This window comes from Melanotaenia boesemani, chromosome 1 (genome assembly GCF_017639745.1).
Source record: "Melanotaenia boesemani isolate fMelBoe1 chromosome 1, fMelBoe1.pri, whole genome shotgun sequence".
NCBI classification, from domain to species: domain Eukaryota; kingdom Metazoa; phylum Chordata; class Actinopteri; order Atheriniformes; family Melanotaeniidae; genus Melanotaenia; species Melanotaenia boesemani.
In genome coordinates this window covers 33,098,530-33,122,040 of record NC_055682.1, presented here as the reverse complement: position 1 = coordinate 33,122,040, position 23,511 = coordinate 33,098,530, and the positions used below count along the sequence as shown (strand labels likewise).

The following is a 23,511-nucleotide window of genomic DNA, read 5'->3' as shown; positions in this document are numbered from 1 at the left end:
ACAATGCCTGCGAATAAATAGGAAATATGACAAATATATATAATAAGGCGTAAGAAAAAGAGTGTATATTGGAGGGCTCATCATGCAGCCACTCAAAAGCCTTCTTGTCCATGAGGCTGATAGTTAGAGGACGAGACAGTACTTATTTGTTTAAGTCATTATGATCTTATGGACCTCGGCTTTTCTCTAACTGGAACTCTTTAAATTTTGTTGAATACCCCTGCTGTAGAGGGTTTTGCTATTCTCTTTGATAAGGATGGAAGGTGCTGTGTTGTTGTTAAATGTTACACAAACATTTATTCTTTAGCCACAGTTCTACCTTAAAATAATCCCAAAATGCAGGTCTACGGACAATTTGCCAACTTCGTAGTCTGGTTTTCATTAATGCAAACTACAGATTTTGACTCAAATAAACCTCATAAAAGGTTAGCGACTCATTCTTTAGCACGTTCAATTAACTGTATTTGGTACAGATAGACTTAAGTCAATTTCACACTTTGTTGTTAGTCAATTCACTTTGCTTTTTTTTCTTGCTTTGTCATTGTGGAGAATTTGACTGGTGTGAAACAAACATGTAATCTATTTTAAGTTGAGCTAGAGGTGGGATTTAGATGTGATGACTTGCATCTTCTTTTCATTGTTTATTTTCAGTAGTTGTGCTTTGTTCATCTGATTGGTTGAAGGTAATATGTGTCAGTTTAATTAAAGAGCAATGCTTAGCTGTTTGATTAACTTTTAAATGAATAAAAACTCTTTCTCCTCAAGGATAAATCTGTAAGTTCTGCAGGAGAGATTTTAAGTTTATAAGACAGTCGTATGTTGCCTGTTTCCACATTTTTAAGACAAGTGTAACTAACATGTTGCTGGTTAATATTAATAAATATTAAGTCCAAATACTTATTCCGTTTTGGACTTTTTTGTGGATTTTACTAATCCTCGAGAGGAAATATGCTACTCTAATGCCACTGTGTACAAGCTAACTTCCTCCTCTACAGCAATTAGTTATGTTATTAAACTCATATAATTAAAGGAAACTGCAGAGTTGGCTAGCTCTCTGTTTGTCGGTGGATATTCTTTTCACAAACATGTGGTCATGTGACCTATTGTCAAGAAAAGAAAAATCCAATTATAAAGTGGACAGTAATGTATGAATGATGAATTATGTGACTGCAGGGGAAAACAAGAGTCAGGGGTCATGTGATGCTCAGCTGGTGGCTCAATGAAGGTTCCTAATGTTAATAACTCACCTCACTGTGGAGCAGCTCCTTCCTGCGGCCCTGAGGCTCAGCTGGATCGACAAGAAAGAAAGCAGGGAAAAATAAAAAATAAAAAAATAATGAAAAGAGAGAAGCAGTGGAGGCCACTACCTAATCACTTTGTTTGTTCAAGAGGAGGCCGACTACTAGATTAGATTTCGCTAGCGTGTAGACTGGGGGGCTCGGGTGGAAATTGCTCTAATGTAGGCCAGTGTTTGTGCAGTCAGTCATCCTTTAGGGCAGAGTGACAGAAAGTGGAGTAAAAGGAGGAGGGCCCTGTGGTGGTGAGGCACATTGGGAAGCTGTGCAACAAAGAGTTCTTAGCTAAACAAAGAACCAATGTTTTCTACCAACGATCTCTGTGCCTGTATCTACTGCACCACACAGCAAGAGAGGCTGGTTGACTTTTGCTAAACCAACACATCGTTCAATACTAATCCAAGTCAAAGTGAAATTTTCCTTCACACAACTATTATGAAACTTTGATTTAATGTTTCACTTGTTTTTGCAAGAATTTATTTAGTTCATTTTTAATCGATAAAGTGAAAGAAAAAAAAACAAACTACTATTTGGATGAATTTAAACAGCAAAATGTCACAATGAGTGAAGGTCACGTCTATTAGAAAACTAATAGTTCTTATTTGACTTTAGTGTTCAATAACACATAAACAAAGTGTGTTGCTAGAATTAGAAGCAGATGGCAGAGCTCTCATACCACACACAGGGTGCTGGCACCGGTTCTCATCCCAGCTCAAACCCACATCTGGATCACTCTATCCCACCTCTGCCATTAGGCTGATCTTTCAGATGAGCTCATGAACCCGGCTTATTGGACGCCAGGCCACAGAGAGAGTCACCCCTCTGTCTGCCCTTTATTAGTCCCCTTTCTCCAAGTCTACTGATTCCCAGTCTCTTTGTTTACATACACAGCTAGATCATAGTCTCGCTCTGTTTCTAGTTAAGTCTCATTAAAATAATCCCCATATCTTTGTTGTTTTTCAATTTTCTTTGCAGCCTTACCCTTAGGGTAATTTTCTTTGTTAGCAGCTCTTTTGATATGGATCCACTTTTGATTCTAACTGAATATCCAAATTACCTTGCTTATGCTTCTCTAAATAACGTTATGGGAATACAAAAATGTTTAAATTTCATCTACACACTACTACTGACACTGTGCACTTCTCTGGTTAATGTTGGAGTGACCCCCATCATTGAAACACTCAAAAACAGCATAAAATTGTGGTATTAAAGAAAGAAAAGCTTCTTTTTTTTTTCTTTACCTGCCAGCGCCAACAGTAACTCCCCTAAGCATTGTTGGTACAAATCCAGGGCCTCATGGTCATCTGAGCCGCCTTCCTCCTATGAGAGGAGTTTCATATACTTCATCATTCAGCTAATTCAATATTGAAGCAACCAGTGTGTAAAGGGAATTCTTCCTCATTCATAAAATTTCTGGTCTGTAAACAACAGACATGTTTGCTTTTGTTTCTTTTAAAGAGATCTGGAGAACCCTGTGACTCAGTCACATGGTTTTCTATTTAATCTATTCGGCTTCGTCCAGCTTATATGTGCATTTCTGAAGAAGTACACAAATCTAACCTTAGCAATGGCGATGGAGGCCAGCTCCAGGGCAGCAAGCAGTCGAGGTTGGTCTTGAGACATTTCTGGAGAAAGGGAAAACAGATGACATTCAGAAGCAGATCACTCTGGGAATCATGCTTCTCCTGCAATGATGATGCTTATTATGGACATCGCAGTTTCATGATTCACCTACATGTGTGGATAATTCATGGTTCATGGACATGCATTAGACAAGAGCTACCTAACATTTTAAAGGACACAAGACCTGTATTGTAATGAATTTCGGAGTTATTAAGTTAAACAACTTTTCATAGATTTTTCTATTCAGGATTTGTAGGGACTGCCTAAAATCAGAGCTCTCAGATTTAAAGCAGAGAAATTCTGACTATACCTATAACCTATAACACTGTGATGTTACAAAGATGCTAACACAATGCATCAGTCTTGAGCTAGTTAACTAAATTACTTAGAGGTATATCCGACAACAAACAACTGCACTCTTTAGCCTCCATCAGCATGTCTACTATATTTACTGGATGTCAGAATTTGCTGAATAAAGGCTGTCTACTCAAAATTGGAAAAGAATATTGAAATAAAAAAAGAAATTAATAAATTTGGACAAAGAATAAAGCTGAAATGTGGGACTACCACAGATCTGGCAACAACTTAAAGGATCAGATGTATTCAGATTCATTCTCTTTGGCTTGAAGGGGAAACATAATCTCATACTGCGGTTGTTACAGGACTGGATGTGCATATACTAAAATTAAACTACAGAAGTCAGAATGAATCCTCTGCAGGACATACCCACCACAAGAATGTAAGCTGCACAATCTAACAACTTTTTTTTACTTCAGCTGGGAAGTGACCTAAAATGTAATATCTGCCATGTGCATTCATGATTTCCCATCTTACAGTTACAGATGGGATTTAGATTCTCTGTTTACCACACAGCGTGGCTCATCTCAGCTGATCTGAGCTCTGTCACTCAGAACGCTGCTTATTTCTTCTGATTTTTAAATCTGACTTTACATACTTGGGGACTGTTTTAGTCAACTATGTTTAAAACAGTTGTAAAAGACCTGAAAATTCTCCCTCATACGACAAACAGCTCTGACCACTTGGAATTTGGACACCTCTGGAGTGTCCTGTAGAGTCTGCCTTTAGATTGGGGGTGATGGAACTGTTAATACCTTCAGGTGATGGCCAGACACCTTTTTTATGGAGATTTGGAGTTTGGAAGTCGGGTAAATGCGTGTTCCTTAAGCTGTTTGTGTGTACTGTCCTGCTGGGGGAGGCTGATGCTTGTGGAAAATTTTGGGTTATTTAAAAGCAAAGAATGCCAGGCTTAAACACTGCACTGGTTTCAATGTAGTGGCTGATTGTTTACACTGGATGACCACATGTCTTGGAAACACCAAATGCCTAAAAAATTGCAATAATCTACCTGCAATTATCTATATAATATATATATATATATATATATATATATATATATATATATATATATATATATATATATATATAATAGCTATATGTCTACATGCAATAGCCCTGACTCTTCTTTTAGCCTGACTTGTAATGTTTACCTCGGAGAACATCTCTGGATGTTCGGGCCTCCTCAAATCTCCGCCTGTTGTCTGAAGTTAGCAGGGCTTTCAGCTCCTCAGCTCTGGATACGTACTGTTTGACCTGCAAGTAGTCTTTTTACATTCATGTACTTTAGCAGCAAGCACACGGGCTCTAAAGACACACTGTATGTTAGCCATAAAGAAGAATTCAATTCAAGTAAAGAGCCACTGAAGCACAAAAAAGACCAACTGGGAAAAAAAGGTAATCTAAATGTGAATATAAAGCAGGTGTTTCAGGCCTACCTTCTGCCTGAGGGCATCTTTACGTTTTTGGTCGGCCTCATCTGGAGAGGGAGGAGAGATATTTTGGTTTGATCTTTAGAGAGTTTTCCTTTCACTGTAACAAAGACAGTGCTCTGCTGAAGGGCTTAAGCCATAGACAGGATATGAGAGTGCTTGTTGCTCTTACAGTGAATAGCGGGGACAAAGTGCTCAAGGGCACTGCAATAAAAAGAAAGAGCAGCAGACCTCTCCCCTTCCTGGTCCTTCTGAACGGCCTGAAGTACCAGCTCCTTCTAAAAAGGCCAGAATGAGTCGCATCACATGTGAGGCAAGCATGTGCACTAAACTATAAACATATGTGGCCTTGTGCACTGTCATTCACAAACAAACTTATACACTTATGGCATGCAAATATTCTAACCGCCTTACTGCTTTCACTATACTGTCTGCACTCGGCATGTGCTCCAAATCCAAAAAAGGATGGGTGAAGAACTCTGCAAAGGTGATCCGGGCATCTGGATTTCGCTCAAGCAGCCGCAGCAGAAGGTCCCTGCAGTCCTTGGAAACCCTGGCCCCAGGAGGGAGCTGATTCACAAAACACAACCTTATTATGTTGCACCCAATCCACAGGACGGTCCAAGGAAAAAAGGGCAGCAATTGTTGCCGCAGACCCTTCAGTCTCACATCACTACTTTCTGTCAAAAGATGACCTTTAAACTCTATGTGAATCCTTGGATAATGGACCATGTGCTAATGCAATCCATTAAGCAGGAGCCTAATGTTTGACACAGGAATTCAACTGTTTTCAAAGTGCTCCATTATTAAAGGTACATAAAGTAAACCAGAGGGGATCAACACATGGTTTGTTTATGTAGTGGGAAAAGTCAGGGAACGGCTAAAACTTTTCATTTTCTATTATCTTAACAACTATTAAAAATGTCAAATATTAGAAGCATTTACATGATGTACACTAACATTAGGTCTATTGAACTACATAGATGGCTAAAGGTGACTTTGTATCATAAAAACAGCTGAGAGTTTAATCCCAGTAGACTGCTTAAATGTTGACTAGATTACGCAGAAGAACTAATCTTGTTCGAATTAAAATGCTGTTCCTCCTTCAGTGGAACAGTCTGCCATCTAGTGGTTAAATAGTAGATATTAAAACAATGGAGACCAGGCTTTGGTCATTCAATCCCAACTGTGCATGAGGGTGCAGTAAAAAAATATTGTCTAAACTAGTTTTCACTATTTATATACAGTGGGATGTGAGTAATTTGCAAATCTACAAATACCTTATTGTTTTCACAGTGTGGGGTCCTGGTGCAATTCAGATTTTTCTACAGGTTTGGCTGTCTGAAAATATTTTTTTTACTCATCACTAACCTCAATAGGCTGGTTACTCCGAATCTTGTCCTCCAATTCAGCATATGACTTAGATGCAAATGGTGCTCGTCCAAACAATGCCTCTGTGTGCACACAAGCAATGAATGCTGAGGAAACCATTCAAAGGGATCACGTGCAATAATTACAGTTTTACAATAAAAAAAAACAATATCATTGTCCATTAGTGAACCTAAATATTCCTGTTCCAATAATACCAAATACATTTTTGTTCTTACTGGCACAGCCTCCATTTAACATCACCAACAAAAACTTTGAATTGTCTCTTTACATGACTTATATAAGCTTTTTACATTAAATTCACAAGATCACACTGTAAATCTAGTATTCCTTCTATAATCTAGTATCTACAACATTTTATAGCCAGATTCCTTTGATTGATGGGTAGCTGTAGCTTCGGAGAAGAGCGGCTGTCTGCCAACCGGAAAATTGATGGATCATTTCTAGTATTCCCCTGACTTCATGCCAAAGTGTCCTTGGGAAAGACACTGGACCCCATGTTGCCTCTGTCGGGGTATAAATGTGTGTAATAGGTGAATGTGACATGTAGTGAAAGAGTGCCTTGAGTGGTCAACATGTGACTTGAAGAGTACTATTTAAGTACAGTACATTTACTATTCAAAACTTCTGCAGATTTTCTCACTAAAGCCCCCCCATAACCACGGCTAATTCTGCATCCATGATGCATTTTATCTCTAATCTGAGCTCTCAACAGTGAGTAAAAGTCAGTCATATGTTAACAGCTGTTGAGCTTTCTCTTTCACTCTTTCTTTTCCTTGCCTCCTCTAAAAATGTCCTCTCGGTGTTCTTTGCTAAATCAGCCTTGGTTAAAACCAGGTGCGGTTTCTCAGTCTCAGGATGCTGCTGGGCGATGACTGCTCCAGAAATGTGCATAATAAATGTCACTGTGCAATAAAAACATCAAAAATACTGAGTTTGAAAGTTGAAATGTTCTGCAATGCTACTGTAATGGTAATAATTAAGGGATTTTTGTTTGTTTTGTTTGTGTGAGTGTGTGTGTTGTATGTATTTATATATTGATATTTGACAGTATGATTTAGCCCTAATCTTTAATTCTAGTTATTCTTGTGACATGATCATGCTTAAATTCTCAAAAAATATCAGGTACCGTACAAGGGCCCTTTGTCAATTTGTCATATTTATGGACTGCAAGGAAAATTGAAACATGCAACCATAAACGAAAATATTGTTTAAGGCAATGACAGAGTTTGTGAGATTGTAAAAAGCTTGAAAGTCAGGACTTGGTTTGACCACTTTCACAATGTGTCTTTAAGTAGTCCTCATGTAAAGATCTCCACGCTTCTTGAAGAACTTTACAAAACTCCTCTTTGGATGATCCCACACTGTTTAAATAATGTTGAGATCCAGCATCTGGGGAGGATTCCTCACTCCATCAGATCTGCGGCCACCGATTTTCAGTTCAGAGAGATTTGTCATACTTCAGCCCTTTCTCCCAGTTTCCCTTCCTTAAGAACAACTTGTTTTCAGCTACCATTCAATGGAGACCATTTCTGATTAGGCTTGAGTGAACAGTAGATGGAACTGAGAGTCCAGATGCATCTCTCAGGTCTTGTGTCAGGTCTTTGGGTTTGTTTCTATTTCTTAGAAACATCCTTTTCACCACTGTACTGAATACAAGTGGAAAAAGTAGTAAAGACCTTTAGAAAGCTTGTTATTTTTTTATGAGCATTCATAAAGAGGTGTGATGTATCATGTGGGCTTTTAAGATTTTGGGTCTTCAAAGTAGATAGAAGTCACAAAAGAAAATACAACCCTCTGCAGGAGCTCGTTGGTGGCTGCCATTTGTTCTAGCTCCCAATCTGGTGGATATTTGGATGTGTTCATGTTCTTCAGGTTTTTTTATTTAACTAATTTAAGCAAATTTCCAAAGAAAATAGGGTTTAACTTTCCTTAAACCAATCACTGGAGAGCAATGTATGCAAACATTCTTTGATGCCAGCATTGGTCCCACCAGCAGTGCCGGTTGGCTAATTGTTGCTGCAACACATCGTTGAGCTTTTTCAGCCTAGAAACCACTGTATCAATCAACTCAGAGATTTATATTTAATATTTGCATAATACAAAAGTAGGATATAATCAAGTCAAGAATAATGCTGGGCATCTAGGAACAGAATTCAGGAAATCATATGCCTTTCTATTTAGCTTTTATGTCAGACAACGACAAGAACTCCACTCATTTAATGTTGTTACCCCACAGAGTCTTTTGTGCTATTATGACTTTATCACTGCACTGTTAACCCCATAAAAGGCCTCTTCATTCACTTGTCAGTACATGATTAATAGCACAATTCTGTTCTAACCTACTGAGCACGCTCTATCAAGCCCCCAGTACCACTCAACTGATTAACCTTTTAATGTTGAAAAAGCAGCTACATTATGGTGTTATTAATCACTATTACAAAGAAATCCACAAATGAGCACATTACCACAGACTTACATGTGAAAATGTAATATAGATGTATAAAACAAACATCATTTAGAGGATTAAAAATTAACATAAAGCTCTCACCATATAGAATGACTCCCACAGACCAGAGATCCACCCTGGAGTCATACTGGCGTCTGCACACCATCTCAGGAGCCATGTAAAGAGGAGAACCTCTCAGTGCACTCTGCTCATCCCACGGTGACATGTACTGTGCAAAACCAAAATCTAAGAGCAAATCAAAATGTAAACAACATGGTCACTGTCATGATGTGGATAAAGCGCCATCAAACCATCTGAAAACACTAATCAATGATCATGTTTGCAGTGAGAATACAAAGAGAGCTGTGTGTTAAGTGTTGACATGTAATTGTAAAATCATTTGAGATTATATTAATGTTAACAAAGAAATGTGGAGAAATGGTACTTTTTGTGTGTGTGACACACTGTCAATGTTGTTCGGTTCATATGTCTATGTGTTTGTTTACATGAGAGTGTGTGAGATCACCTGCTAACTTGAGGACAGAGCCACTGAGCAGAATATTCTGAGGCTTCAAATCCAGGTGTGAGATATTTCGCTCATGAAGAAATTGGAGGGCGCAGGCTGTTTATGCAGATATGTGTACAATTACACAGAAAGACTGAATACAATCACAGTAACCTCAGATGATATTTCTACTAGAAGAAGTTACACGAATGATCCCTCGCAATTTATATGCATGGGAGAAAATAAAGAGGTTTCATTTGACCGCTTGGCTGGACTAAACGTTAACAAAACTTACAGATGTACTTAAACCCAGGAATGACTCACCTATCTGCTGCAGGAAACGTCTGGCCACGCTTTCAGGTAAAATCCTGCGACTGCGAATGAAGCGGGAGAGATCTCCACCAGAGCACCACTCCAGGATCAAATAAATGTTCTCAGCATCCCACTAAGAAGAACAATGAAGACTTAATACAAAACCTATGCAAATAATAAAAGGATATTTATTCCAGAATTTTTTATGTCATTAATACTAAAACTCAGTGTGCCTACAGTTATTATGAGGCTAATTAGATTTTTTTTAATTAACTTAATTCCTGTGAGTCTTTTGACTAAAATATGTTTAAGTTATGTCTTTCTGTAACAAAAGAGATTGTGGCACAAAGTGATCAAAACTACTTATAACGCTGTGAATAATTATTACAGAGCTTAACTGCTTATGTTATTTAATAAAAAAGAAACTACATTATTCTTCAAAAATATTGGGCAAAGAATAATCAGATCTAGTGGAAATATAATTAAAAAAAAACAACATTCCTCAAATAAACCATAAAACTAGAACATAATGGGTGGTTACCTGAAAGTCTTTCAACTGGACTATATGAGGGTGACGAATTGTTTTCAAGATTTCAATCTCTGTGAGCAGGTTTTCTGTTGAAGTCTTGTTTAGAGTCTTCTTCCCAACCACTTTCACTGCTACCACCTCTCTGTTGTCCCCCTGCAACATCACATTAAGGAATTCACAACCGCACTGAGGTTTAAATGCTGGGCTTTCTTCTATTTGGACACGTTCTTTTCAAATATAAGAAAAACAATGCAACATTTCTTTACAATAATTTAATTGTCACCTTCCTGTAGGCCTTGTAGACTGTAGCATATGTGCCACTGCCCAGTCGCTCTGTCAGGATAAAGTCCGCCAGCTTTGGAGGAGCAAAACTGGAAGTTGAAGCCATGCTTACAACGCAACATTGGACACTCCCAGACAGGCCTCAGCTGGAATATATGATTAGTATGCTGCCGTTAACAATGCCCCGATACATGCCCTCTTTATCTTTCTATCGGTAGCTCAGAGATAAGATGTTCCCTGAAAGTAGCATATTGAAATATCGCGCTAATGAATAGTTTATCCCACATTATTCTATTTCAAAACTGTTTACATGTTGGTTTTTCCATACTGTGTTTATCAATAATTTAAAAGCTTTAATATAGAGATATCAATACTTCTAAGTCTGCACAAATAAAATGCAACTTTACTGCTGTTTTAGCTACTACTTACAGTCGCTTAATGTTTCCCGAAACTATGTAGAATTTCACATATGCATGCTGAGCATTTTCTAGAATGTTCCGGAAGTCCTGACAAGCAACAAAAACGACATATTAATTAAATTAGTTGTCAATCATGTTAGCTATCCAAGTTCTAGCTAGCTAACACAGCACGTACTGTGCCGGAAATGTATAATATATTGCTATTGTAACAAATACCAGATAATTTATAAGTTACTAACGTCACCCGGAACTAAACCCAAAGTGTAAAAAGCTTTCTGTGGTTATTTAAGGAAATAGAAAAACAGATAATCAAACAGTTGACACACTAACCTGTCGGCAAACCCACTACACATGAATGAAGTGTTTACATTACAGAGACTGTCACTATGCACACAGCTGACAAAATGTATCTCAAAATATGATGCTGCCGCCTGGCGGTGGTACTCCGTTACTGCAACTTCATACATTCAGAATATTTGTAGTAATGTTTAGTAAAGAAAAAAATGTTTCCTCTGCCAGCAAGCGTTTGAATGCTCAATAACAAATAACTATTTCTGCTATCTATTTTAACAGTGAGTGAAATTTTAATATTTTCTTACCGGAAGTCAGTCGTTACTGTTGGTCATTTAAAGATGGCGGAGTGCTTAGAAGCACGTTTGGCCACCCAAGAGGAGCAAATACGGTTCCTCACTAAAGAAATATCCACTCTGCGGGATGGACTAACTAATGGCCTTGACACTGCCAGTGTTACGGGACTAAACCCGGATCTTGAGAGCCTGCGGGCGGAGAATGAGAAGCTCAGGTACCGGTTGCTGCACCTCCGGCGGGGTCTGCAGGCGGAGCTGGAGCTGGAGGAGGCGCAGGGCAAGAGAAAGCAAGGAGCTAACAGTAACAAAGCCATGGAGAAAAACACCAACAAGCACCAGCAGATAAACAATCGAGCTGATGATGGGGTAATGATATAGGCCTGGACAGAAAATGTCCTCCAGTTTAGGTGGTTTTATTGGAATTCTTATTGTGATCAGAGAGTGATACAGCACTGTATTACTGTGAGTGGCAGGGCCTCTGTCCAGTCAAGTGAAATGACAAGCCACACCACCTCGTTTCCAGAAATAGCTTTTACACTGTGCGCAGTCTTACAATACTTACCAAGAGAATATTTTTGGCTTTAGGGGTAATGATGAGAGTCCATGTGAGCCAAAGAAACTCACTCTCTCACTCTAACAGGTGACAACCTTGGACACAAAGCGAGGTGACAAGAACAAGAAGGAGAAGAAGCAGGATAAGGGGCAAGTGGATGGAAGTGTGAAGGAGGTAAATGTTAACGGACTACAACATTGTTCTTCCATTGTGCTGACAGGGACTGAACATAATAGTATCTCAGTTTTATTATTAAATTACACGCAAAACTCAAGGAGCTGGATTTTTATTCATGCAGATACACATATTAAAACATTTTTTTGACACATCTATTTTTTTCTTTAAATTTTTTTTTATTTTTTTTTGCTGAAGTTAAAACACTGGCCTGGCTATATTGCTGAGCGCCTCAGCCTGTATGACGAGCTGAAGAGGGAGAGCGATGCCCTGCTGGCAAAGAAAGCTGCAGACAGCCAGCCCATTACTGTTGAGCTGACAGATGGGCGAAAGATGGCAGGCAAGTCTTGGGTGACCACGCCATATCAGCTGGCTAGTGAAATCAGGTAATCCTCTCTTTCATTATGACAGAATCCCTATTGTAACATTGGACACAGCATTTCTGAAGCATCTGTGCTGCACTCCATCTTTCAGCCAGGGCCTGGCTGACAATGCAGTGATTTCTCGGGTGAATGGGGAGCTTTGGGATCTGGACAGACCTCTTGAGAAGGACTGTTCTCTTGAGATCTTGCGCTTTGACAATGAAGACGCTCAAGCTGTGAGTACAAGGAGTCTTTGTTAATGCCCTTTTAATGTAAATCTAATCAAAATTGACAAAGACAAATAATTTTTTTTGGTATTGGAAAATTGGATTTTTTTTAATTCTTCATTTCCTCAGTGTTGTGCAATTCCTCTTTTGTTAGTAAATGTATCCAAGACCCAGCTTCCAAAATCCTAAAAGTAGAATAAGAAAGAGATAATATGACAACAGTTGTTGATGGAACTATTTATTTTCAATAGTTTGTAGATTGGTTGTGATTAAAAAAAGAGAACCTTCAGGACCAGAAATTAATGTAAAGTTGTAAGAAGTCTATAGTTTTTTTAAGTTAATGAAGCTTTGTAGCTTGTCATTAATTGGAAACAGGTCCAGCTATTACAATGACATCAGTGGTTTGTGTTAACTTTTTTTTATGAACTGAATTAATCTACTTTCCATGATGTCAGTAAATATATGATATCAGTAAATATGTGATTCAAGACATCAGGATGCCACGTCAAAACACTACCAAATATCATTCAAATAAACCAGAACGCTGCTGGAAGTTGGTTTCTTAGCCAGGTCAAAACAAAAAGAACCTTATTGAATTGAATCATTAGTGTTTTACATGAAGAATTCCAACTTTAAATTTCTCATCCCATTGTGAAACATGGTGGCAGTATCATGGTTTGAGCCTGTTTTGATTAATCATTTCCAGGACAGTTTATAGACATTAATAGATTCTGAGTTATAACAGTGAATTGTAAAGTAAAATGCCAGGACATCTGTTTAAACCATTAAACTGTCGAGAAAGGGAACAAAGCGGCAACACGAGGACCATAAGCACAGAAATCGATACATCAAAGAGGAGTTAACGAACAACAAAGATGAAGTTAATCATTATAAATGCTGTGGAAGGACAAGAAGGAGTTAAAGTTGCTCCATGCAGATGAATAAAGCAATATTGAGCAGATGCCTGAGACTGGAACCACTACGAGATACTGAAAGCAAAGCTTTGTACACTCTTGCATTTTAGATATGCAATAATGAATCATTCTCTTGAACTAAATGACTAAATATTGTTTGGTTTGTTGAGTTCTAATAGTCTTCTTTGAGGTCTTTTGACAGTCTGCATTTCAGTTTATTTATGAAGGAGTGTAAAAGAAAAACGAGTGTTTACAAACTATCGTCTGCATCCTACTCTTAGGTGTACTGGCACTCCAGCGCTCACATCCTGGGGGAGGCCATGGAGCGCTTTTATGGAGGTTGTTTGTGTTATGGACCCCCCATTGAGAATGGCTTCTACTATGACATGTTCCTGGATGGACAGAAGTGAGCTCAGAAATGGCCTGTGTCATGGTTTAAGATAAATTAGCTCATTTCATGGCTTATTTCTTGAGTTTCAATGACAGCTCTTAAATTTGAATGTTTGGCTTTTTTAATGAATTATAAACGGAAGACGTACTGCTACTAGAAAAGTACAGGATTATTACTGTAACTTGGAATGAACTAAACATGTTTGTTGTTTCCAGGTCAGTGTCCAGCACTGAGTTTGGGGACCTGGAGACTTTGTGTAAGACGGTGATGAAGGAAAAACAGCCCTTTGAGAGACTTGAGATTAGCAAGCAGACACTGCTAAAAATGTTTAAGGTGAGTGTAATGAAGGATGCATGATGGCTCTCTACCTGGGATCCTCTGCTTAGAATTACCTATGGCATTGCTGATGTCCAGTGTTTGACCTGTTAACCGTTCTGAAGTGTGTCCTTGTGCTGGTGTGATGGTTTCTGGTACAGTACAGGGTCATTTGGGAGAAAGAAAATGGTGAAATCTTTATTTAACATGTTCATCATGAGGTCTGTTGTTTTCCCTTCTGTCTGAAATGACATACCCAAAAATAAATTAAGTATCTTCACAACTACAAGGACTGTATGTATCATCCTGGTCTCTATGGAAAGCTGCGACATGTGAGATTATTACAGGAGTGTCACAATCAAAATTAGTAAAGTCTGATGAGGAACGGTCCAAAAATAGAAGCTGAAAAATTAAACCTGAGCAGTTTTACAGTTGTTTTAATGGAGGTGTTTAACAGATAAATGTCTCAGGAATCCATCAGTTGATTTTGAAGTTTGACAATAATCTAGTCAAGAGAGTTTAGAGAAAGCACCCAAATTCACCTTAGAAACACCACAAGGATCCAGAGAGAAATGAAGCCCAAGATGTTTTTTGTTTGTTTTTTTTTTTTTTTGTGGTGGAATACAATTCAAAACATCAAAAATAAGACCTGATTTAAGATGATGCAGTTTTGTTTTTATTTATTTTTTGCTACTCTTTGGCTGCTGGCTCAGTGTTTCTGTCACTCAGTGATGAGACAGACATCTTTGTAACCAGCAGTCTCTGCCTTCATGTGACACCTAGTCCGTGGTGTTTGCTTGAAGTGGAGAAATTAGCAGAAGCTCTCATGCTGCCTCTTGTACAGGGTGTTCGCATGATAATGAGGTTAAAGATGAAGGATAAACAAACAAATAGAGGTTTGTTGAGCTAAAGATGACATCTTGATGATCTTTCCAGTACAACAAATTCAAGTGTCGCATTCTGAATGAGAAGGTCACCACTCCCACTACCACAGTGTACAGGTACGCTGATTCTCTTTATATATTTATATTTTAAATGTCTTGATTAATGAAAATATATATTGCAGCTTTTAAATTCACAAAATTAGATGTTATTTTTGGTAGCCCTGTATTTTAAAATGCTTACTGCTGAAACACAAACTTTTGATAGATGTGGGCCCTTGATTGACTTGTGCAGAGGTCCCCATGTCAGACATACTGGTAAAATCAAGGCCATGAAGATTTATAAGGTAAGGGGACACACACACACACTTATTGTATTATTTTCTTCGGTATGTTGCTAAATAAGCAGATCTCCAAATTAATTAATTCCCAAGGAAATCCTGTGCTGAACTGTGTAAAAATTTTTTTTAATTTTTCCTTTTATCATCAGAATTCTTCTACCTACTGGGAGGGCCGCTCCGACATGGAGACTCTACAGAGGATCTATGGGATTTCCTTCCCAGACTCAAAGATGCTGAAGGAGTGGGAACGCTTTCAAGAGGAGGCCAAGAATAGAGACCATCGCAAGATTGGCAAAGTGAGTCGCTGCAAGCAGTCAGGGTTTAGCCCACCCAGCAGGTTGAGGCTGAAAGGCAGCACCACGCTTTAATGTGTAATTGTGTAACATTATGGCTAACACATGTGCTGTTTTTTTTTTTTTTTTTTTTTGTAGTTTTTACTTCCCTGTGAGGAAGTAAAAACTAGCGTCAGTGGTTTTGTAGATGCGTTAAATATCGGAATGAAGATAAAACACATAACCTGTAAGGATACATGCATTTTATAATCATGGCAGCCAGGTGTCTACATATAAACTTGTGCTGCTTTGTGCTTAGCTGCCTGTTACCACTATATACCAGCTGAGGGCACTGTGTTCCTTCCTTCAGGCACATTCAGGACAGCCGTGAATCATCAAAGCACTCCAGCTGGTTTCCCAGCATGGGAGACACAGACGGCAGCACCTCAATCAGCACGTATAATAACACACATCCTTATTAAACGAAGAAGTCAAGATAATGCGGTTGATTCCAGCTAGAGGATGGCGGCAAAACTGGCATGTTGTGTTTAAGATGGTGCTCAGTGGCACCTTCCTAAATGAAGCCTCTTCATATGGACAGGGCATTGTGGAGACACTGATAACATCTTTATGACCTTGTAGCTCTGAGGGAAATGTTCAGGCGTCCAGACCCTAAGCCTAAAATCTTGGGTTTACAATCTTTTTAATGAATCTGTTTACTGAGGATATCACCCAACATAATAGAAGCTGCAATCTCAAAGCCTAATGTATTAAATCAAAGTGTAAAGTTTACCATTGTTACATTATTACAGCACATATTCTGTTGATTTTCATCAGTTTTTCATTTCAGAATATTATGCTTTACTGTGAAGTTGTGAGGATGATTGATGTGTGATAACTGGATAAATAATAAATGGAAGAGTTTTCCTGCTGGCTGTACCTGCAGATGATGATGAGATGAGAAGTCATTAATTTTTTTTTTTTTGTCTCTTTCATAGGATCAGGAGCTGTTCTTCTTCCATGATCTCAGCCCTGGCAGTTGTTTCTTTTTGCCACGTGGAGCCTACATCTACAACACACTCACAGAGTTCATCAGGGTAGGAGCTCATCTGTGATAAAATTACCAGCTTCGGTTGGTTATTTCAAAATGCTCATCTTCCTGTAACACAGATTATATCATAAAATAGTTGTTTTGCAATCTCCTTTGAGATAGACCTATCAGAGTTGACTAATTTAAATTTATTTTGCATAAAAGTTTATGGAAAGTTCTCACTGGCTTCTGTGCAGCACTTGGTTTTACATCTGAAGTGGTGCAGAGATGGAGCCCATGAGGCTCAGCTTGTACTTCACATTTTCAGTGGGCTGCTGGTGATTGCCACTTCACTCAAATGCAGACCACTTACAAACAATGAACTCAGCTTTCGTTTTTCTTTTTTTTGTTGTTGTTGTTTTTTACAGTTTCATGCAGTTTAAATCAGTGCTAGGAGATCTTAACCTAGGAGTGACTGCTGTGGGTGGTCCTAGCTGTTGCCTTACAAAACATTTTTTTTAATCATTTGATACTTAAACTTAAATTTAAAGATGGTATCAGACTCACAGTGACTGGAGTTCTAGCCAGTTTTGTTTGAGTTAAAAAAAAAAAGTAAAGCCAAACATTTCCAGGGTTAGTTTGATGACTGGTAAACAATCTCCCTTTCAATTAGAAACTTAAGACTTAAGAGCAACTTCAGCAGCTGAGCCAAGTTCAGTGATTCTGTTGGAAATGTTGACGTAAATGCAGAAGCTAAGTTGACATCTTGAATGCTTTCACAGCACACACCCACCAACCAGACCAAGCCCGAAGGACCTCACATTGATTGCACAGAAACTGTGCAAGATCATTATCACGTCACTCCCAAGTCTGTTATAACTGCAGGGGAGTAAAGGGGGGAAGAAAAAGATTTAAACAGTAAATATGAATTAGCCTCCAGCATACAGTATATCACCAAAAAAGTCTTACTTGCTGTGCAAGGAATCCTGCTCATAAGACATGTGGGGGTTAAATTAAAGAAAAAAAAAAGTGCCCCCCCTCTCAGTTCACTGTTTTTATGCATCAGGACATTTAGAAAATATAAATATTTCATTTATTATTGGAGGGCAATATTTTTTTTAACCTAAAATTAATAGAATTCCTTTAAAAATATATCCCTCTTGTAATCACAAGGTCTGTAAAACTGGATAAATACAACATTTGGCTGTTGAATACAGTCTTCTGCTGATTTAAAGTGGAGTTTAAGCAGTAAATAGTCAGATTCTGAAGCTCTGTTTCTCTGCTGAATATTATTTAGTTAGGAAAAGCTGACTGAGCATGCATGGTTTCCACCTCTTTTTTCTGTTCTGCACTGAAATCTATTCAGCTACACCAGCCTCATCATGTTGGCTGCCAAACAGCTCAACAGGCTGTTACATGTTTTTTTTTTTTTTTTTTTTTTTCCTTAAGGGCAACAAATGGATAAATAAAAACCCGCAAGATGTTATTTTCACTGCAGTGGTTTGAGGTTTCAAGGTTCTGCTGTGTGAAGTACCTGTACAGTTCAGCTGGAGTGTTTAGTTTATGTGGTTTGGTTGTTTTTCTTAGGGCGAGTACTGGAGAAGAGGCTTTCAGGAAGTAGCGTCCCCTAACATTTATAACAGCAACCTGTGGGAGACATCTGGCCACTGGCAACACTACAGCGAAAACATGTTCTCCTTCCCCGTGGAAGATGACATCTTTGCTCTGAAGCCAATGAACTGTCCCGGTCACTGGTAAAATTTAGAGCGCTCGATCAGGAAGTGCAGTGTGGGTCAAACCGCTTATTTGGAATTGAATCCATGTTAGTCATATTTCTTTTGTTTTTGTTTTGCTGTTCCCTGGTTGTCCTATAGCCTGATGTTCAGTCACAGGCCTCGCTCGTGGCGGGAACTTCCTCTGAGGCTGGCAGATTTTGGAGTCCTCCACAGGAATGAGCTGTCAGGAACATTAACTGGACTGACCAGAGTGCGCCGTTTCCAGCAGGATGACGCCCACATTTTCTGCACCATGGACCAGGTGATAAGATCTGTGTTTTTCCGTCTTTATTTTACAAAAAGAAATACTTTATCTCTTATTTCCTAAATCCGGGTTCTTTTTTTCCCATCTCAGATCGAGTCAGAGATGAAGGGCTGTCTGGACTTCCTCCGCTGCGTTTATGACGTCTTCGGATTCTCCTTTCAGCTTCACCTTTCAACTCGTCCAGAAAAGTACCTGGGCGACATAGCAATGTGGAACCAGGCTGAGAAGGTAAACTGTGTCATGCATCAGAGTTAAAACTCAAATAAGCAGCTATTTATCAGATCTGACTCTGATTTCTAAACAAGAACTTTGCACACTTTTTAGATTTAAGCAGTTAAATCTTTGTGTTGCAATTTGGCTCTGTGCATGAAAGAGCTGGGTCCCTGCCATGTATGCGATCATACAGTAGTATCACATCTGTGAGTCATGTGAAGTTCAGTGAATTCTTGTAGGTGGTGTGTTGTCAGCAAGACACATTACTCATATATGTCTTGGGTTTGGTTATTACTATACGGTTGGATGCTGCATTACTATAATGTAAATAAAAAGGCTTCCAGCAGTGCAAAGTACAGACTGAACTTCTGCATTTGATTGTGTACTTAAGTTTGACTTGGACTGCATCACAGTAATTGCTTTTAATTGTTTAGATTTAAATTCTGATGTAATGAACCTCTGCCTCATGTTTGACAGCAACTGGAAAACAGTCTGAATGAGTTCGGGGAGCCATGGAAACTCAACCCTGGAGACGGTGCGTTTTATGGACCGAAGGTCAGAGCTTTTTTTTTTCTTTTTTTTAAAGATAACTCCTGCCAAACACAACATCATCAGCTTTATTTCCTGAAGTCTTGAAAGGGCTGCAATCCTTTCTGTGCCATTGCAGATTGACATTAAGATCAAAGACGCTATTGGACGTTACCACCAGTGTGCAACCATTCAGCTGGACTTCCAGCTGCCTATTCGCTTCAAACTGACCTTTGTGGGGTGAGTCACCTAATCAAAACACTGCCACACTGCTGAGTCTGTTCGCTCCACTGCACCAAGGATTATATGTTAAGCCCCTTCAGGATAAGATGTCTCAGCTTGCACCTTCCACTACTGAGTGGTATTGTTTCAAAGGGGGTGAGTTGTATACATATTTAACATACAAATAATAGTACCAGCAAGGGAAAACCATGCACATCATGTACAGTAACATAACACAGATTAATGAATAGTGCTGAGGTACTAATAGATATTGATAAAGTAGCAAACGGGTGTATTTAGAGCGAGTAGGTAAGGAGGGTAATTATCTTAATGATGAAAGCTAACTTACAGCGCTTTGCTTTAGTATAAAGCTGTGTGTGATGTTTTCTTTATTTTTCCATTCTTTTGTTTTCTGTGATAACAGAAAGGATGGCGATGACAAAGCCCGACCCGTCATCATCCATCGAGCCATCTTGGGCTCAGTGGAAAGGATGATTGCTATTCTCACAGAGAACTATGCAGGGAAATGGTGAGAAGTTCAGCTTGGGTTCAGCCAGAAATGCCAAATAAACCACAATCCACAACACTGATATGGCCCAATCCTCTGATCTGCCTTATCCAAGATAAATCCAATACTCTTTATTACTGCTGGGTATTTTTGTTGTAAACTTAAGTTGTAGAAAACTGTAGCTATAAACAGGGTTATTATAGTCCAGTATTTCCAGTACAGTACAGACAACACACTTATTTATTTATTTATTTATGTTGCAGCTCCATTTCTTCTCTTTTTGGGTGTATTTAATCTACCAAAAGTAAATTAGACAAATACAAAACAGCAAAGATGATGTAGTTCACAGCTATAAATATGTTTTTTTTATTGATATGTGACAATACTGTGAATTTTACTGGCCACAATAACCTTGTTAAATTGAATTAAATTAAAAAAAAAATGAAATTGCATCATTTTCTGCATGATTGAAATTTTTATTTATTTTTTTTATTAAAATGTTTTAATTTTAATTTTTAATTTTAAAACATTTTAATAATACAATTTACAGTAATTTATATTTCCAATCTAATTTATTTATAGAGCACTTTAAACACAACACTATTGACCAAAGTGCCGAATAACAAAACAACAAATCATTTACACTAAACATGTCTATTTAAATACACTAAACCATAGGGCAAAAAAAAATTTACCAATTACCAATTTTTTTTTTTTAAAAAAAAAGTATAATAATTTGTAATACACATTTATCATAAATTCTGAATATATTTAAATGTAGTATAATTATAATTTAAAATATTAAACACTGATACTGTGACAGCCCCAGCTGATCTGCCATCTTACTGGAAAAACCAAACAATTCATGGCGTTATTAGTGTCATTCCCGAACCACAAAGATTCCATCCTAAACTCTGAAAGTGAATATTTGTGTATGAGGAGTATTAATGTTCATCTGTCTCTCCTTCAGGCCTCTGTGGATCTCTCCACGTCAGGTGATGCTGGTGCCGGTCAACCCCTCCTGTGAAGATTACGCAAAAAAGGTACATCTTCTAATTCCCTGTTGCAGGGATGTTTTAATATGATCCTGTGGATGGTGCTAATTTTTTGTGGCATTCAGTGGTGGAGACTGTTTTTTTTTTTTTTGTTTTTTTTTTCTAGCTTACTGTTTATGGTAATGTTTGGTCTTTTTATATCTGTCAGGTGTGTAAGCAGTTCACAGAAGCTGGTTTCATGGCAGATGCTGACTTGGACTCTGGCTGTCTCCTGAATAAGAAAATCCGAAATGCTCAGTTGGCCCAATATAACTTCATTCTGGGTGAGGACATGTACTGCCCACGTACACTGTAGTCGAGATGCTTTCAAAGATGATGAAGCAAATCGTTTTTATTTATCAGTCATCATATTGCAAGCAGTAGTAAACAGGATCAATACTAAATTCAGTCAGTGCTTTGTGTTAAACCTTTTTGCCTTTAAATGGTAGCATATTCCAGATAGTCTTGATCTGTTATTGAAGGGGACTTGCCAAGATATGTCTTTCCACCATCTTGGAGAACTTGCTGCTCCACAGATTTAGGCAGTGACAGATGTCTGTCCATCTAACACTCCTTTTTCTTTTGGTGGAAGATTTTTTTAAGTCTGATTTTATGTTTTAAATTGTTTTCATGCTATACAATAACATCTGACATCTCCTTGATGGCATGCATCTAAAAATATAATTAACCTGAAACTAACTGGTTCGTCCCACAATGACCAGGGGAGTTTTGTCTTTATTGTGTGATGACTGAGAAGATGGGTGTTCTCTTGCTGATTGGTTATCTTTTCAATTGTCTCCAATTTTTGCTCCCTGCAGTATAAATTAAAATAAAGTCACACTCCAACAATGATTAATCTCATTGAAACAAAGGCATTCTTCAAAATGACATATTTTAAAGTTTTTTCTTTAAAAAACAAACTTCTGGTCTTAAAATGTCTCGGGTGAGGCTACATCTTCATTCAGTAAATGGAGATCTGTTACTGTGCTAGTCTGTCCACATCCATAATTCCATCTGCTAGCAAATGACCCTGCCTTCTGTCACCTAAAATCAGTTTTCAGCATTACCAGCCAAATGCTCCAATTCCCAAGCTTCTGTTCTTTTCTCCCACTAGCTCCTCAGCTTGCTCCTGGCCCCCTTGGCCCCTCCAGTCGACTGAACTGGCTTCTCCAGTCTTTTACATGGAGTATTCTGGCTGTCTGACCTCACTTTTTTGAGACTGCTGTCACTGTTCAGCCAAAGATGGTGGCTAAATTTTCTCATTTTATTGTAACACATAAATAAATCAAATGTAACATTTTTAACTTGGTTAAAAAGTTGATCTTTATTAAATGGTGACTCACTGAATCAGCTTTTTAATTAAGTTTATGTATATTGTTTTAATTTAATTATGTTTTAACTCTTTTTTTTTTTTTTTTATGTGTTTCAGGGCTTTGATATTTTTTTAACAACATTGTAAATTAAATTACATTATTTCTTGTTGGTTGGTTTGAAGGTTTTGCAGCCTTGAACTATGGTAGTTTTTTTTTTTAAGGATCAGCAGCAAAAAACAAATCTTTGAAATTTTGAGTTGTAACAAGTGTCCTGAAAAATTCAGGGTGGTAGGAGGGTAAAGTCTGTTTAACTGCACAGCTGTCAGCAGTGGCACCATGACTGTTTTGGTGAGTCAAAATAAACACTCCTAATTGGTCAACTAGACTGGTTGAAATGGATGTCCAAGCTGGCCTACCACCCACAGTTGTCAGCAGCACAAATTGGGGACTGTGTTAGGGTAGCTGTGTGTGTTGGTTGGCCCATGTCAAGCTGTTGTTGTCTTGTGTCTTGGCAGTTGTCGGGGAGAAGGAGAAGATGACTAACAGCGTCAATGTGCGCACAAGAGACAACAAGGTCCACGGAGAGCTGTCGGTGTGTGAGGTGATGGCTCGCCTGACCCTGCTCAAACAATCCCGCTGTCGAAATGCAGAGGAGGAATTCTGATAAACACGAAAACAAAGCAAACTGTTTTGTTGGATACCTCAGTCTCAGCAGTCAGAGCAGCAAAGAAAATGGGCTGATGGTAGCGAAAGTTTAATTTAAAATAAGAGAAATGTATGAAGTGATGTTTCGTAATGACTTGTAATGAAGGGACTGCAAAAAAAAAAAAAAAAAGATGTAAACATGGTCACGAGCAATGTGTAAAAGGGACTTTTTTTGTTTATAACAAGTAGTCAAAATCTACATGAAGGAAAGTTGATAAGAACAAGTTGTGCTCAATGACTTGTGAAACTGGCACAGCCTTACTTTCACAAGGATCTGTCTTCAATGGAAAACCTATTAATAAAATAATTCT

General features: G+C 38.3%; 2 protein-coding genes across 7 annotated transcripts in view; one reads left to right on the top strand and one right to left on the bottom strand.

Annotated features, from left to right (window-relative positions):
• ulk3 (unc-51 like kinase 3) overlaps nt 1-11,271 on the bottom strand; it is a 17,712-nt gene extending 6,441 nt beyond the window's left edge. For 2 of the 6 annotated variants that reach the window (XR_006009929.1, XM_041981943.1), the window contains exons 1-13: nt 10,921-11,010; nt 10,173-10,317; nt 9,902-10,042; nt 9,373-9,493; nt 9,070-9,165; nt 8,646-8,789; nt 6,077-6,159; nt 5,120-5,275; nt 4,878-4,983; nt 4,712-4,752; nt 4,427-4,529; nt 2,856-2,920; nt 1,248-1,288 (exon numbers count right to left, since the gene is read on the bottom strand). Coding sequence is in view for 5 of the 6 variants with exons in the window: in XM_041981943.1 (XP_041837877.1) it covers nt 1,248-1,288; nt 2,856-2,920; nt 4,427-4,529; nt 4,712-4,752; nt 4,878-4,983; nt 5,120-5,275; nt 6,077-6,159; nt 8,646-8,789; nt 9,070-9,165; nt 9,373-9,493; nt 9,902-10,042; nt 10,173-10,277 (1,202 nt within the window). In the remaining variant the exon portion in view is untranslated. Of the gene's footprint in view, nt 1-1,247; nt 1,289-2,536; nt 2,616-2,855; nt 2,921-4,426; nt 4,530-4,711; nt 4,753-4,877; nt 4,984-5,119; nt 5,276-6,076; nt 6,160-8,645; nt 8,790-9,069; nt 9,166-9,372; nt 9,494-9,901; nt 10,043-10,172; nt 10,318-10,600; nt 10,809-10,920; nt 11,011-11,189 lie in introns of those variants that run through there. The other 4 variants (XM_041981924.1, XM_041981909.1, XM_041981917.1 and 1 more) reach the window with 4 other exon arrangements.
• tars3 (threonyl-tRNA synthetase 3) lies at nt 11,208-23,511 on the top strand. Its single transcript, XM_041981896.1, has 19 exons — nt 11,208-11,543; nt 11,818-11,904; nt 12,103-12,290; nt 12,379-12,502; nt 13,689-13,813; nt 14,014-14,131; nt 15,050-15,114; nt 15,263-15,341; nt 15,485-15,631; nt 16,606-16,704; nt 18,225-18,391; nt 18,512-18,674; nt 18,768-18,905; nt 19,368-19,445; nt 19,558-19,658; nt 20,065-20,169; nt 21,119-21,191; nt 21,352-21,466; nt 23,011-23,511. Exons 1-19 carry the CDS (start codon nt 11,223-11,225, stop codon nt 23,157-23,159), a joined length of 2,442 nt encoding a protein of 813 aa, XP_041837830.1. The 5' UTR covers nt 11,208-11,222; the 3' UTR covers nt 23,160-23,511.

What these genes read in the sequence shown, in the direction of transcription:
- tars3 (XM_041981896.1), top strand. Translation starts at nt 11,223, where the DNA reads ATGGCGGAGTGCTTAGAAGCACGTTTGGCCACCCAAGAGGAGCAAATA. An exon ending in CCCACTACCACAGTGTACAG is followed by an intron (nt 15,115 to 15,262) that starts GTACGCTGATTC and finishes AACTTTTGATAG; the next exon opens with ATGTGGGCCCTTGATTGACT. An exon ending in CACTCACAGAGTTCATCAGG is followed by an intron (nt 16,705 to 18,224) that starts GTAGGAGCTCAT and finishes TGTTTTTCTTAG; the next exon opens with GGCGAGTACTGGAGAAGAGG.